We start from the raw sequence: 16,784 nt of genomic DNA on the forward strand, positions 1-16,784 counted from the left end.
ATAATATTTCTAATGTTTGGATGAAGTTGGGGGGGGGGAACCTAGCGCAGGACAGAAAGTGTTTCACAAACATTTACAGAAAAATACAGTACCTACCAACACTGTTTGTTCGTGGCGTGCACCATTTTAATGTTACAGTTTCTTTAAATGTACCCTCCCTGCTATTGCCACCTATATGATTATCACCTGCAACATCAAGTTAGAGAAAATGTACCATAATAAATTAGTCAGTAGTCTTTGGTTCATTACATTATAGAATACAAAAATCAAGCAATTATAACCTTACATAAATATACGATGGCACTGCACAAACCCTCCTATTATTTGAATGAGAGGTTTTAACACACAAAATGTCTTATCTGGAATCTGAACCTGATTTTGGAAAGAGAACATGATGATTTTTTAAAAAGTAAATATTCAAAACAAGCTTCAAAACATCCCCTAACCCAGAATTTTTCAGAAGTAACATTTACAATTGTAAACTTTGCAGTACAGACAAACTTGGGTGTAAGAAACCATGCATGTAAAATACACAGGTGTTCAAGTAGGCACGTTCAACATAACGGCTACATTGAGGCTCCTGAAAAGGTGTTCCTCTAAGTCTCATTTTATTATTTAAAGCAAAAACATATTTACAATACTTTTATAGTTGTAACAGGACAAGAAGTTTATTTTTAAAATGTCCAAGATATTCAAAGGATGGATAATGGCCTTCTGTGCAAAAATTCTGCACCTCCTTTGTTTTGAACTGAGCAGTTATAATTAAAATTTTATTTTAAACAGCATATCCCAAAAATCGTAACTGAAAATATATCTCAAGAACACATTTGACAAGTTGTATTGCTTTCTTCCCTTTTGCAAAAAAACAGTAGGTATTGTTCTCAATCTCTTTATCCTTTCTTATCCAATGCGAACACCTCTCATCATGTAGTTCTGGCCACGTGTATTAAGATACATTGCTAAAACACTTCCTCACAACCATCTTATTTACAGCTGGTCTGACAGGAAGCAGTGAATTACAGGAAGGCAATAAAATACATAGACATATCATAATACTTCCAAGACAATGCGGTAGATTCTTGCTAATTAGTGCTTTGCAAATCTGAACTTCCAATAATCTGCACACACTAAGGAAAGGTAAGACTTACATGAACTTTCAAATCACTGGTGTTGCCACTTACAAAATATACTTCAAAATATTACACTCTAGAGCAGGGGTCAGCAACCTTTCAGAAGTGGTGTGCCAGATCTTAATTTATGCACTCTAATTTAAGGTTTTGCGTGCCAGTAATACATTTTAACATTTTTTGAAGGTCTCTTTCTATAAGTCTATAATATATAACTAAACTATTGTTGTATGTAAACTAAATAAGGTTTTTAAAATGTTTAAGAAGCTTCATTTAAAATTAAATTAAAATGCAGACCCCTCCCGGACTGGTGGCCAGGACCCGGGCAGCGTGAGTGCCACTGAAAATCATCTCACATGCCGCCTTTGGCACGCATGCCATAGCTTGCCTACCCCTGCTCCAGACCAATAACTCATGGCTGAACTAGATGCAAGAGTCAATGGGTATATATTGGGTTATGCAGGAGGTCAGAATAAGTGATAAACACAGTCCATTCCGATTATGAAATCACAGAAAAGTACTAATGGGTCTTGCATGATCCATCCTTTACTTCTACAAGTAGTCTTTACCCACAAAAGAAAAAAATTACACTCAAGTCAACCCTGCAGGTTGTTGTTAAGGATAAGATAATGGCAACACTTTTAGATACTCAAATAGAGATCTTCTAAAGAACGTCAGTCAGATCTACTTAGTCTCAAATGTGGAGCAGCCACAATGCCTTAACAAAAAAAAAAAAAAAGTCTTGTTCAAATTGCCACTTTCCTGGTCAGAGTTAATGTTTTTAAAATTGGAAATGCGGCCTAGTCTGCTCTCTCCTGTCCAATATATTCCTATAGACGAGCTTGAAAAATTCATTTTGCTTCATAAACTTGTCCAAGTAAACTTTCCCAGGTGAGTGTCAATTGACTTCTACAGAATCTAGGCTTCTGTTTATAGCTGCAAAGAGAACATTTTAAATCTGGCCAGGAAATAAACACTGTTGTCCTGCTTTTCTACAGACAGACTCCATCTGTGATACTTCTCACAGCTTTCTCAAACTGCAGCAGACTGAAAACTTAACAGTACTAGCAGTGTGGTGGGGCAGTTGCCCCACACAGGGAGAAGAAGGGGTTAAAAGCAGCACCAGGGAGGCTGCGCAGAACCCACACATCAGGAAAGGGCTTATTAAGCTCATGGATGGGGGAAGGCTGGCTGGAGCAGCCAATCAGTGCCAGCGAGAGTTGTATATAAAGGGCTGTTCAGCCAAGCAGAGGGGAGTCTCTCCCTGGAAGGCAAGGGAGGAGGACTGGCTGAAGAAACACCATAGATAGAGCAGTGCTGGGCAGGAGCAGCAGAGTGTGAGGGTGAGCTGCTGGATGACTGCTGCCAGGCTGGGGCCTTGCAATAAGGGCTGAGAGCGGGCTAGGGCTACAGGGGAAGCGGCCCAGGGAAAATAGGCAGCAAATTGCAGGAGGGCAATAGATTGCTGCTGGCTATTGGGTCCCTGGTTTGGGACCCAGATGAGCAGGCCTGCCTGGGTTCCCTCCACTTGTGCCCCACTTGCCAGTGAGGAGGTGGCCGATATCCAGACTGCAGTTTGCCCCTGAGGCGAGGGGCTGGACCTTTGACTGCAGTTGGCTGCTGAGGCAAGTGGTGGGACTAAGGACTGCCAGTCCTCTTGAAGGGGGGAAGATACTGGTGTGGAGGCACAGCTGGAGGACCATGCGCAGAAGAGGACGCTGCGGTCCGGGGAGCGACGCGGGTCCAAAGAGTGGAGACAGTAGTGACAGCAGGTGTGACCCCACTAAGGTGAAGGCAGACCATGGAAGGGCCAAGAGCTAATTCCCAGGATGGCCAGCAGGAAGCACCGCGGTGGTAAGTCCTGCCCCCTTACAAGCACTATCACTAAATAAATTCAGAACCCTGGATCAGTTTCACTGTCCTGTTGGTTGGGAAGAGAGCAGTGTAGGGAAGTACCTTGTTCATCTTTGCAAAAAGGCTTTCAGATGAGAATGATCCTTCCAGAAGCCAAAGGCTTACTGAGGGAATTTCAAATTTTTCAGACACCTGACATCTCCCAGCCACAGGATGATATAAAAGATGGAGTCCCAAGGAAGTTTCAAAGACAGCACGCCATTAGAAAACCCTGCACTCCCACCTTTCTTAGTACCCGGGAGGGGAGGGGGCCAAAGGGTGTAGGCCTCCATATATATATAGATTTACACAGAGAAACAAGAAAAACCCCACATTTTACTGAACGGACTGCGGATGAAAAGAAAGGGGGTGGGGGGAGAAAAGAGGATGCAGAAGCAATTTTATTATTCATTTAAGTTCAGAAGACAAGAAAATACATGTCCAGATCAGTATAAATGCATTATTGTTAAAGATACAATTCTGTCACGGACGTCATGGATTCTGTGACTTTCTAGGACTTCTGGGCCTGAGCAGCAGCCGGCCCTAGGGCTGTCCAAGCAGCGGCTGGGGGTTGGATCAGCCCCCCTGAGGCTGCAGCAGCAGCAGGCTGGAGCAGCTGCAAGCCCTGGCAGTGCTTTGTTTGTCCATCCCCCCGCCCCAGGGTTTTTAGTAAAAGTAAGGGACAAGTTGCATGCGTCCATGAATTTTTGTTTATTGCCCACAAGTTGTCCCTGACTTTTACTAGATACCTGTGATAGAATCTTAACCTTAATTATCGTACATCCCATCATCTCTCTCTTCCCTTGCTGCTTCAATTAAAGACAAAACTCAATAACATTTTTGATTACACATCAAAATCTTTGACAGAATAATTGTAAAAGACAATTAGGTAATTTCTCCCTCACAGTAACCCAGGGTAATTCAGTCTGTTTCTAAAACACTGTTAGGCCTGAATAAAGATATAGCAGACAAAACCAGGTATGCCAACCTGACCAAAGTCAGGCTAACAGAGGTTTGTGGGTAATCCCTGAGTGGAAAACACTGAGAAGCAGCAGCATGTCTCACAAGCGCTGGGAAAAAGTGAGATAAAAGAGAAGCTGCATTCCTGGCATAGTACCAGATGTGCTGTGTTCGGGCAGCTCCTTCGAAGAACTGATAAGAGCCCTAGTTCCCCAGCCTCCTTGTTTTCACTCCCTGGTTTTGTTCTTTGTTTGTTTTTAACTCCCCTACATTTCTAACTTTAGGCATGCATGTATACTAAAGGTGTCTAGTTTCTAGTTGTTAGAAGAAGGGGGTGGGTTGCTCCAGTGAATAATTTATGACGTGACGGAACTGTCTATATAGGCTTATACTAAGATGTAAAGAGGGGGCTGGTTCTCTCGGGAGACGAGCTGCTCTCTACTGATGCGTGCACTTGTCAATAAAGAGCTTTCGATCAGACCTTGCTGGTGTTGCCTGTCTCTCTCGCGGTCAGACAACGAACTTTGCCGTCTGGGGTAGAGTCCCTGACAACACCAACACACCTCATTAAAACCCGCCACACACTTACCCCCAGGTCAGATGGTTCTAAATGAAAAGGGTGGGATATCTGCTTCATATCTTTCAATATTTTAAAGGTGGAAGTTTGTATCTGCTCAAAGTGAGTAAAATGTTTTAGTTAAAGCCAATTTTGGCCTTTCAGTATTTGTACACTAAATTAGAGCTCCGACAGCCAAACCCTGTTTCTAGACCACAATTATTCTACATGGCAAAGCTGTTCAAACTAAATGTATTTCTAAATTGCACTCGAGTTGGGTTGAACTTTATCAGAGGATAGTAAGAGATGAAACCAAAAGCTAAAGATCATACTGGAAGAGAAAGAGCTGTGGGAGAATAAGGTTCAATTCTCAAATAATCTCTGTCAATTTTAAGAGGAAAGAATTACTGTTCAGCCTAATATACTGCACTTGTCAGTTGTCAGTATTCTACAGGAAATTTAATCTAGCATACCCAGATGCACATCAAAAAGGATTATACTTTCATATGCACATTTGATTGTCTCAAATTTTTGGAAACAAGTCTGTGTGTCTGTCAGTGAAGTAATTGGTTGCCATATTTATTTAGACACTGACATGCAGCTACCTGGATAGAGAATACTCCTTATAACATCAAAGAATGTTACACGATCATCTTGCTCAAAAACTCCTTGAATTTAGTTTAAGCATCTGGTCTCTTAACTCAAGAACCGGCATTCTTACATCCAAGTGACAAATTGAAATGCATCTGGTTCCATCAAACACACACATTCTGAATGCATGTCTAATCTAGTTTGATGTTTATGTGTTATTCTTTCCTTCATTATGTCTCCTCTTTTTAAAAATAATCAGTTAAATGGAATATTCCAAGACCAATTCCTTTTACATTACATCTCAAATTGTTGTAAAGAAAATTTAAAGTTTCAATTAAATCTGCTATAATTAGTTAAATCTTGTCCTTGCTGAAGAAGCTTAAAGTTGGCACCAATTTAAAGCCCAGATCCTGAGCTTTTGAATGATCTTAAAACAGTTTTTATAAAAGTGTTCTACATTACATTTTTAATTCTTAGAATACTCCACCACTTTTTTTACATTTTTCCCTACTTACCACTTTTTAGAAAGTCTACATGTGCATCTTTGTGATGAAGAAGCTCCACATCATAATTGGCAGATGTGTTAGCATGTTGTTCTTCCTTTAAATAAAAAGAAAATTCAAAGAGAATCTGGTTTTTTTTTTAAAAAGATTGTGTGTTGTTTTTATAAATGGTGAATGATATTCTACATTTTACCTTTCAGTAGAAAATAAAATTCCAAGTGAATCAGACAATAAGGGGTTGCAACGTTGAAGAAACTGTTTGCTTTCTGATCTATTTAAAGATGCAATAGCCAGCTTTTTCTTTAAATCTATGATATTCCTATTTATATAAATGCGATAAATGTGCACAATGCCTAAACACACAGATAAAAGGACACTGACATAAATTCTAGTTTTTTCCCCTTCCTCTTCTTCTCTATATAAAGCTTAAAGATGTAATATAAGAAAGATACATAGTAGCATCTTACACCCAGAGCTACAAGAAACAGATTGGGAAACTTGTAATTTCTTAACCCGCACTCAGTAATTCTAACTACTAGAGTCTGTCGGCAGAGTCCCCTTTTTTTTTTTAAATCTTCTGAGAATTTCATTTTAACCTGAACTAACGAATGAAACCACTTACAGTAGCAGTTTATCATGTTCCTGTGGTTAAGAACTAGAAGCTATTCAATAGTTCTAACTGCAGGCATGAAGTTAAAGACTGGATGTTTGTTAAAAGAAGGACACAGCATCTTTAAACAGCTGCATTAGCAAACATCATATATAGCAAATTAGCAAAAACAGAACAGTAATCTTGGGGAATTTATTTTGAGTAAATAGTACACAGGGGACCCAACATATTCTATTCCTAAAAAAGACAAAGGTAGGAGGAAGAGGCATATCAGCAGCACACAGGGCAGTAAGTTACAAACAAGGTATTTGTGAAACTAAAAGAAAAAAAATATATCACATTTACACTATGATACATGTTAAAGCTGAAAGTTGTCAAAACAAACTGAAGTATCAGTTTACTTAATTTAACACACACAATCCATACACTACTATTATTTATTCATTTTAAAGAAGTCAGCACTGGGTAATAACATTTTTCCTTTTGTGCATTCTTTAGTTTTGCTAATAAACTTCCCTTCTTTCAATATTGGTGCTCTTGGTCTGACAGTAAAACGTAATTGAAGCTGGGGGGTTCCTACTTACTAAAAGCCAATTAAAATTTTTAATTACATTGACTGTACTCCCAGTGGCAATGAAGATTAATTAAAAAGAAAAATAAATGAGAAGTAGGGATGTATGTAGCTTCTGGGGTGAGGGGAGGAGGGAGTCGTTTAATATCTTCCATTACTAGAGGCAAATGTAATTTTCCCCTCCCCCTCTTGGTTAAGCAGCTCAACATCAGTTGAAAAACCCTTATCCTTTGGTCAGAAAGTATTAGTTACAAACACCTTTATGGTTGGGTGGGCATGAAAATGACACAGAGGAAAAAAGACTCACTAAACCACTAAAATGCACAAAGGTCAAGAATATCTAATGAACACAATTGCAAGAGACAAAAGAATCACAGACAAAGTAATTTGAATAAACAAGATTGTATTTATATAAAATAATATGAAGTGGACTGAAATAACACTTGTATTGCCGAATCGAATTGCTGACATAGCAATACAGCATTTTGTTCTGTGATCCTTCCTTTTTTTCCTTCTTAAAATGTACTAACCTGGTCACAGACATTGAATGTGGGCTAATAAAAAACAGAAAATATGATATGGAGAGAAAAACAATGTAAAAATTCAATTAAAATAAATATTAAAATTTCAAAACAATTTAAAATAAGTGATTCAGCTACTTATCATAAAGCTATAGATACAATATTACCTTCATAGGGATATTGGTTATTGTGGTTGAAGCCAGATCGAAGTGCTGCTGTACTAAAACGTTCAGTTTTGTAGCCAGATGCCGTCCAGCACGGACACTATGTACTTCACTGGTTAAGACTGCAGAAAGCTTTAAAAAGACATAGAATGTACAGCATCAGTGTTTTCAATCATCAAAATTTTAAGCTTGGTGACTCGCATCACCAAGTTCAACAGAAATTGTGACATATGGTTCCTTAGAAGAAAAAAGTCATCCTAGGTGCAGAGATGTTATACAGATCACTTTGGTTCTGTTAGTCGTCATAACTTCGTCAAACACGCTGAACACCAGAGAGTTGTTAAACTGTGACCCTTCCTGCCAACAAGAGGCCACCTTAGTACATTGAGATTAGAATCCAAGAACTCCTGGATCCTAATCTTAGCTCTGCCACTGATCTGTCATAGGGCGTGACATAAGTCTGTCTCCCTTTCCCAATCTGTAAAGTGGGGACAGTAGTCTTTTATCCATCTACCTCATGTGTATGTTTCAAATACACTTATATAACATTCTGAAGAGATAAAGAGCTAAATGTCATGAGCTGATATAATGAGCTGCAAGGAAGTCCTGTCTAAATTTCCTTGGGCAGAGGACTGTGTTATAGAGGGGAACCTCAGAATATTGTGAAGGAGTAAGAGTACTCTCTGCTTCTCATGCCCATTGCATAAATATTTAATATTCTATACAAGGGCTCTGTGAAGTTTATAAAGCATTTGGAGGTTCTGTGGCAGGAAAAGTGTAATATTTATTTTTACTCCTACAATGAGATATAGAGTTGGATTTATTTAATATTCAGAATGACAGTTTAAAAAATAAATTTGCAGATTTTTTTCACATTTTCAATTAACTCATTAGTTTCACTTTCATCTGGTCATTTTAAAGGGACACATTCAAACTAGAAAGCTTTCTTTAAAATAAATATATTTTCATTCCTTTACATCTGTTACAGCTAACACCTTATGATAATTAAAACAGAGGAGGACTGAAGAACAGCAGAGCACAGTGGCACATACCACTTGGTACATGCATGGTTTTTGACTTACAATCACTATAAATACACAGATTGCCCAATAACATGCACTTGTAAATAAGCAATGAAAATATCAGTGTACAGAATGATTTTAACTCAACATGTCGATATTATTTTTAAAATACAATTTCTTCTTTTAGGACATTTATTTTATTGATATGTGGATAAATACTATAGGATTTTATCTACTCCTGAGACACCACAAGCAAACATGCAAAATTACCCCTTTGGAAGCAGATATTCTTTCCACTGACATTTAAATAGAAAGACACAAACAAGTCAATCTGCCAAGTTTAAAACAACATATTGTGAAATAGAGTTAGGGCTTGGCTACACTCAAAACGTCAAAGCGCTGCTGCGAGACTGCTGCCGCGGCAGCGCTTTGAAGTGTGAGTGTGGTCGCAGCGCCAGCGCTGGGAGAGAGCTCTCCCAGCACTGCATGTACTCCACCTCCCCATGGGGATTAGCTTGCAGCACTGGGAGCCGTGCTCCTAGCACTGTGGCACTGTTTACACTGGCACTTTACAGCGCTGTATCTTGCAGTGCTCAGGGGGGTGTTTTTTTCACACCCCTGAATGAGAAACTTGCAGTGCTGTAAAGAGCCAGTGTAGCCAAGGCCTCAGTCAAAGTACTGACAGGTTGGTTAGAATAATATATATGTAACATTTAACAATATTCATGCTCTGGTAGGCTGTCAAGCTCAGCAGCAACAGAAATTTGTATGGGGAAGAAGAGGTTCCTGGTGGCCAGCAAAGTGTTCTTCCATGGATACAGGAAGTCCCAGTGAAGTAAATCTCTCATGTAGGCCTTGTTTTTTCATTGTACTATAATCTCCTTCCCACAAATTAAAACTAACAGTTTTCCTTTCAAGAGGTCACTAAACAGCTCAATCTGCAAAAACTATAAGATGAATAGCTTTACTGCAAAGTCAATAGGTAGCAAAAAAACTCAAGCAGGCTGACAAGAGATACCATAACTGCATGCCGATTGCAAAATGAGGGGAAAATAGTTATCAGAAACAGACACTGAAAATGTCAACAACATTTCTATGATGTCAGCTTCTTCAGAAACTGTCACAGATGCCTCTTCCTTTACTGATAGTTTCCCAGAGACTGGATACTCAAAAAACATTACTGATAAATTTTCCGCGTGTATTTGTCTACCTAAGGCCAGGACTACAGGACAGACCTATGTAGGTATAACTATGTTGCTCAGAGGTGTGAAAAATCCACATCCCTGAGCAACAGTTATACCAACCTTAACCCTTGCAAAGACAGCACAAAGTTGACGGGAAAAGCTCTCCCGTCAACATAGCTATTGCCTCTCAGGAAGCGACAAGAGAGCTCTCTCCTGTTGGTGTAGGAGCGTCTTCAATTAAGCACTACAGCGATTCCTCTGTGACAATGCAGGGTTTTAAGTGTAGATCTGCTCTAAGTTGGTTTGTGACATTCAGTACAGTAGTACCCTTTTTTTTTAAAACAATTTAAGCTCCTTACCTCTTTTTTAAGGCGATCTGAAACAAGGCTATCTTCACCAACTGGATAGGTGTGGATTAAGACCAATTCACACTTCTGGATCTGCATGAGGCTTAGAAATCAAATGTTCTATTTAGTAGGTCAGCAATGAAGCTGTATGCCACATAATTCATGTCAACTCTCTTCCATGCAAGACTAACTTGATTTCCTGAACACTGCACTAGTCAGAAGCACCAAAGACAAATTCTGCTTTTGAGTAAGTTTTATCAGGACTTGGTGTTTGTTTATTCCATTTTATAAGCACACAAATCTCCGTCAGTGGAGATTTTTAAGAGCAGGCTAGACAAACACTTGTCAGGGATGCCATGAGTGCAAAGGATTGGACTAGATGACCTCCCAAGACCCTGTTCCAGTCCTACAATTCTATGAATTTATAATTGAAAATATGGTAAGATTTCCAGCTGAGAGTTTTGAGGTGCGAAACAACACCGTACTTCTGTAGCACCTTCCATTTAAGTATCAATGGGTTAGATAGATTCCCAGGTAAAGTAAGTTGTCATAGCTCCACAGAAGTCGATAAACCCATAACAAAACCGATACCAGCTGAGGATCTGCTCCTAAAAAAGTTTTGAAAATATCAATTAATTCCCATTAGGTACAGAAGAAAAAATGGAAATTAAAAGCCTGAATGATGCTGAGCACCCTCACCTCCCAATTCCTGGAATTCCACACACAGACATTATCCAACTTGCCTGAAGTTTTCACAAGAAAACATTGGCTGATGGAAAAAGAACCCAATCCTCCATTGTGACATGTTTTAGTCACAAAATCTTTTCACCTTTACATAGCATTTAAATAAAAACCTTATTTCCTGGGACCCATAGTACCATTTTAACATTTATGAAAATGTAAAAATGCAAATGGTGAAATGAAAGTTAGATGTAATGGGGTGGATTATATTAACAACGTTTATTTGTATTGTGAAAATGTCTACAGCCAACCAGGATAAGGCCCCATGTACAATGTAATAAACAGTTCCTGCCCTCAAGAGCTCATAATCTAAATAGACAAGATAGACAGAAGATGGGGAAAAGGGATTTAACATATGTTATGTTAACATAACATTCCTTCCCCCTAGTAATTTTGTTTCTCAAGTTTCAATAGAGATACCAGGCCAAACAAACAAACAAACAACTATTTGAAAACTAAAAGCAATTTCCAAGCACAGAAGCTTTTGCAGGCTAAAAGTAACCAGCATGTAAAACTATTCAGTGCTGCCACCAATATGCATTGCTCAAAGCATTAATCACCAGCAGTATCAGATATTCTTCAGATAAATGATTAGTTACAGAGATGTTTTCCACAGCTGGGCTAAATTATCTTCTTCACTCTTCTCTTTTATACCTCACTGCTTTAAGAGATATCAATCCAAAGAAGTGCAGTTTTGTGCAGGGCTATGGTACAGGAAAACATAATGGCTATAACTCAAGACCTCAAACTACAGGGTTGTGTTTTAGCATCTTACTCATCTAGTTTCCCCTCTCTGTTAAGTGTATCTTGAGGGGCCATCTGAATGTTCTCAATAAACAGCATCATATAGATCAGTGGTAGGCAACCTGCGGCCCATCAGGGTAATCGGATTACGGGACGTGATGACCCCCCATCTCCCAGTGGCCGTGGTTCTCTTTTCCCGGCTAATGGGAGCTGTGGGAAGCAATGGGCCACAGGGACATGCTGGCTGCCGCTTCCCACAGGTCCCATTGGCTGAGAACAGAGAATCATGGCCACTGGGAGCTGTGGGGGGCTGTGCCTGCGGACAGTTAACGTCAGCAATGTGTCTCACGGCTCGTAATCAGATTACCCTGATGGGCTGCATGCGGCCTGTGGGCCAGTTACCCACCACTGATACAGATCAATATTTCATAAAAGGCACATCAAAGTTGGCATATGTGAGATAAGAAAAACTGTGCTTGCAGATTGAACACTCACTGATCTGAATTAGCTGCAAGCTTGTTATGCTCATGAATAGTTTCCTGGACACAGTCTTCAAGCATTCGAACATGGCTGTCACTAAAAGAAGGGGGGGAAAAAATTACCTTAGAAAAAGAGAAAAAAATTAACCCAAATACTTTAATAAATGGCTTATTACTTTTACAGGTCAAGAGGATTTTGAAAAACTTATGTGGCTATATTTGTTTCACTAACATATTGCTCTTACTGTTTTGGCATGTAGATGCAGCACAAATAAGAGCAAATGTCAGTTTAAAAATTCTTCAACAAAAGTATAAATACGTTTTGTTTTGCAACATTTAAAAAAGTCCAAGTATAATTTTAATTAAATATACACAACCTTATATTTTTTCCTAGATGCTTGTACAATTGAACAAAATTTCAAATCTTGTACACTAAGCCCCAATCTGCAACTTTTTATGCATCTGTGGACTGCTCTGCCTGTGAGCAAGGCAGCAGTCTTGGACTTGTCCTCACTTGAAAATTAATTTGGATTAAAATATGTTGTGAATTTCAAGCACACTAGCTATTCAGTAATGTACAGACACCCTTCCCCGTTCCCTTATTCATGAATAAGAGTACCTTCTTCCAATTTAGCTTAATACACTCTGATGCCTGAATAGCTCCATGTGGAGACAAGCTTTAATTCTGTATCAAAATTATTAACCCTTCATAAACCATTAATCCCAACAGCATTACGCTATTATACTCCTTAGCCCACCAAAACTCTTTAACTAGCTCTCTCCTGGAAACTCTCTACCATTAATGCTCACTTATGTAAAACAAGCAGCTGTTATCTAGAGTGCCTCAGCTGACCTTTCCTGGTGGAGTACCTTAGGAGAGAACTTGTCTGTAAAATACTGGTAGCCAAAATCTAACTATTAAAGGGATTATATGTCAAAATAAAAATACTGAACTACATAAAGAAAAAAAAATAAGAATCAGAAGACAAAGGATCCAGCCTACTTATAAAACCATTACTTTCCAATATATATATAAATAAATAAAAAATTGTATAATCCTGTAAACACCTTTTGGCATTTGTAATGCAGATTATTCTTCCTCTGTTTCCAACACGTTCTGCATTTTCCATTAGTATGGTTCGGGCCTCATGCTGGTATTCTGTGATTTTGCAGAGCGTTTCTACTGCTGCAACCAAACCATGCAGAATGCTGCAGCATTCTGGGTCCGCACGAGGATTAGGTGGTCCGACAGCTGCTAGAGCTGCCATTAACTGGTTAAAAAGAAAAAAAGGTTTTGTTGTGAAGTTATGATCTTCGCTATTACAGTAAAACGATCTGTTACTAGAAATCATTAATTACAATTTATTCTACATACAAATTAACATTGTCAGGGGAAAAAAATAGAGCAATATTCAATGGATTTTGACCCATAATCAACTTGCTGGGCTGAATATTTAGCCCTAAACTGACCGCCTCCAGCAGCAGCGCAGAAGTAAGGGTGGCACGATATGGTGCACTGTCACCCTGACTTCTGCACTCCTGTGGAGCTGGGCCCCCAGCCAGCAGCCACTACTTTCCAGACACACAACTCTAAAAACAGTGCAGAAGTAAAAGTGGCAGTACTGTGATCCCCTCTATGATAGCCTTGAGCTTCCCTCATGGGTTGGGATCCCCATGTTGAGAAATGCTTACTTAAGGGCTTTACATGTTTATATTTTGCTGTCTTTAAATACACATTCATGCTTTGTTACAACACTGTGAAATTCAAGATTTTAAAATGTTACGAGCATGAAATTTACAAAAATGGACAATGAATTTGTTAAGGCCCTAGCTATTAGCCAAGACACAACCCCATGTTCTGAGTATCCCTAAGCCTCCAACCGCCAGAAGCTGGGACTGGACAACCATGGATGGATCACTTGAAATTGCCCTGTTCTGTTCATTCCCTCTGAAGCATCAGACACCGGCCACTGTCAGAACTAGACGGATCACTGGCCAGACCCAGTATGGCTGTTTTGTTCCTAAAGTTGCAAAACCATTTCCATTACCTTCCTTTATTACACACTTCTAGTTTTCTGAAAGCTACTTCTTTTGGGCTGAAAACATAATTTTTATTATTTCACTAATATAATTACGACCAAAAAGAGGCTCATCTGAATTAAGATTTTTATGTAGGTCTTGACAAGGATATTCCTGATAGTTCTTTCTTACCAAGACTATGATCATTTGCTATTTCTGATGGTAAAATTAGACCTTTGATAGTTTACTTCAGACATTAAAATTAGAGCAGACCAGGAAACAGGAAATTTTTTGGCCCAAACTGGGACAAAAAATTGAAAAACTCAATTTTTCATGGAACTAGGAGTTTGTTTTATTTTGCTTTGGAAACCAAAATGTTCATCTCAAGGGGAACATTTTGGCGATTCCAAAATGAAATATGATCCCCTAGGTCCCAGGCTCCCTGGAAGCTCTGGGACCTCCACTCTGAAGTAGCCTGCCCAGCAGGCAACCTAGAAGCCCTGGTTCCAGGGCAGCCCACTAGACAGGCAGATTTGAAGTCAGGAAGTCCTTTGAACCCCAGCCTCCCAGAGGAGGGAGGGGATAAGCTTGCAGGAAACCAGCCTGGTTTGCATGTTTACAACCAAATTTTGACAGAATCAACATGTTCCTCTAGATCTATCAAATTATTTTCCAATGAAAAACTGTTCCATCAGAAAATCTCTAACCAGCTCCAGTCAAAATGCAAACGGAGTATGTGATAGCGTCTACTAGGCATTCTCTTTCCCAAAGCTGGAGATGTCAACAACTTCCTTCTCAGACTGGCCTACCTACAAGACTTACTCCTCCAGATGCTTAAAAGGACCAGCGGGAGACACTGACTAATCGGGAGACAGCAGGCCAGTTTAAGGCAGCTTGCCTGCTTCTGCTTGGTGAGACTGGGAAAGAGGAGTTACTTGGTGCTCTCTCAGAACCCCAGGGCCAGGTAAGGGCCTTGCTTTCAAGTGCTGCAAGTAAGTGCTTGCCTTGGCCAGACAAATAAAAATAGACAAATTTTGAATTTGTCAACTCTTTTGAGACTGACCCTGAGCTTATGGCACAGACCTCCCTACTCCAAGCAGGCGACTACAACTTATAGACCAGTGGTTCTCAACCTTTCCAGAGTACTGTACCCCTTGCAGGAATCTGATTTGTCTTGTGTACCCCCGAGTTTCACCTCACTTAAAAACTACTTGTTTACAAAATCGGACATAAAAATACAAAAAAGTGTCACAGCAACTATTACTGAAAATTTGCTTACATTGTCATTTTTACCATAGAACGATAAAATAAATCAATTGGAATATAAATATTGTACTTTCATTTCAATGTACAATATATAAAGCCATATAAACAAGTCATTGTCTGTATGAAATTTTAGTTTGTACTCACTTCCCTAGTACTTTTTATGTACCTTGTTGTAAAATTAGGCAAATATCTGGATGAGTTGATACCTCTGGAAGACTTATAAGTACCCCCAAGGGTATATGTACCTCTGGTTGAGAACCACTGTTATAGGCTACGTCTACACTACAGCATAAAATCGAAATTACTAAAACCGGTTTTATAAAACCGATATTATAAAATTGATTTTATGTGTCCACACTAGGGCACATTAATTCAGTGGTGTGCGTCCATGGTCCTAGGCTACCATCAATTTCTGGAGCGGTGCACTCTGGGTAGCTACATTAAAGGAATGAGACCATTAACTTCGATTTCCGTCCACACTAACCCTAAATAGATATAGCAATATCGATTTTAGGGTTACTCCTCTCGTTGGGGAGGAGTACAGAAATCGATTTTAAGAGCCCTTAAAATCGATTTAAAGTGCCTTGTAGTGTGGACGGGTACAGAGTTAAACCGATTTAACGCTGTTTAAATTGATTTAACTGTGTAGTGTGGACCAGGCCATAGACTAATGCAGAGAGTGCTTACAGTACCATCCCTGGCCCTGTAGAGGGTACTACAGAGAAGTCAAACCTGTGATGGAGTACCTTTTAATTTTGTCTTTAAATTACTACCTTTTTTCCCCTTTGTATTCCCACTGTGTTTTAGTGAATCTCTTTAAAAGATTATTTTGGAACTTTTTGCAATAAAGAGAATTTTACAGCTCTTGCCTATTTTCCTTTGTTAGTTACATGATTGTGATTTTAAAGGATGAATAATAAAAGAAACACCAAATAAAAATTCAAGTGAGTCTAAAAGAGGAGCTAGTTTCATCTAGATTTGAAAGAATACACAAATAAAATTAAAATTGACCCAAGAAAGCTAAAAGTTGTTGTCTCTATTTAAACCATTATCTTAAGATGAAAAGTTAGGTGAACTGCACACACACACACAACCTTATTCTGTGAGACACATACAATCTTGCTAAATCCAGAATTCTCCTTCAAACAAATGAATCAATTTAACACTTTCCAATTATTATTCTCAGACAAAATATACAAGACAAAAAACTAAAACATTGGTATGTCATACCATGATAAAATGCTGCCTACTGAATATATTAAGAAAGCACATTCTTTCACTATAATTAATTAGTTTAAATTAACCCCACAAAATAAATAGAGATATCATGTCCTAATCATACCTCCTGCAAGTTTTGGTCTTCTTGGGTCCAGGAATTTAAGATATGAGCCCCAGAATCACTTACAATGAAATTCACCTAAAAAGGTTACAAAGCAAATTTTAACGTCATAGTAATGTATTCTTTCTTCTTATACAATAATTGTCA

General features: G+C 38.9%; 1 protein-coding gene across 10 annotated transcripts in view; it reads right to left on the minus strand.

Moving 5' to 3' along the window:
- Positions 1 to 16,784, minus strand: part of INTS13 (integrator complex subunit 13) — a 39,338-nt gene that overhangs the window by 15,394 nt on the left and 7,160 nt on the right. For all 10 annotated transcript variants that reach the window (XM_050933618.1, XM_050933610.1, XM_050933577.1 and 7 more), the window contains 7 exons: positions 16,641 to 16,715; positions 13,082 to 13,284; positions 12,030 to 12,110; positions 10,062 to 10,152; positions 7,500 to 7,628; positions 5,643 to 5,727; positions 97 to 186 (listed from right to left, as the gene is read on the minus strand). In XM_050933618.1, coding sequence (XP_050789575.1) covers positions 97 to 186; positions 5,643 to 5,727; positions 7,500 to 7,628; positions 10,062 to 10,152; positions 12,030 to 12,110; positions 13,082 to 13,284; positions 16,641 to 16,715 — 754 coding nt within the window. The remainder of the gene's footprint in view (positions 1 to 96; positions 187 to 5,642; positions 5,728 to 7,499; positions 7,629 to 10,061; positions 10,153 to 12,029; positions 12,111 to 13,081; positions 13,285 to 16,640; positions 16,716 to 16,784) is intronic.

This window comes from Gopherus flavomarginatus, chromosome 1 (assembly GCF_025201925.1).
Source record: "Gopherus flavomarginatus isolate rGopFla2 chromosome 1, rGopFla2.mat.asm, whole genome shotgun sequence".
Classification (NCBI taxonomy): domain Eukaryota; kingdom Metazoa; phylum Chordata; order Testudines; family Testudinidae; genus Gopherus; species Gopherus flavomarginatus.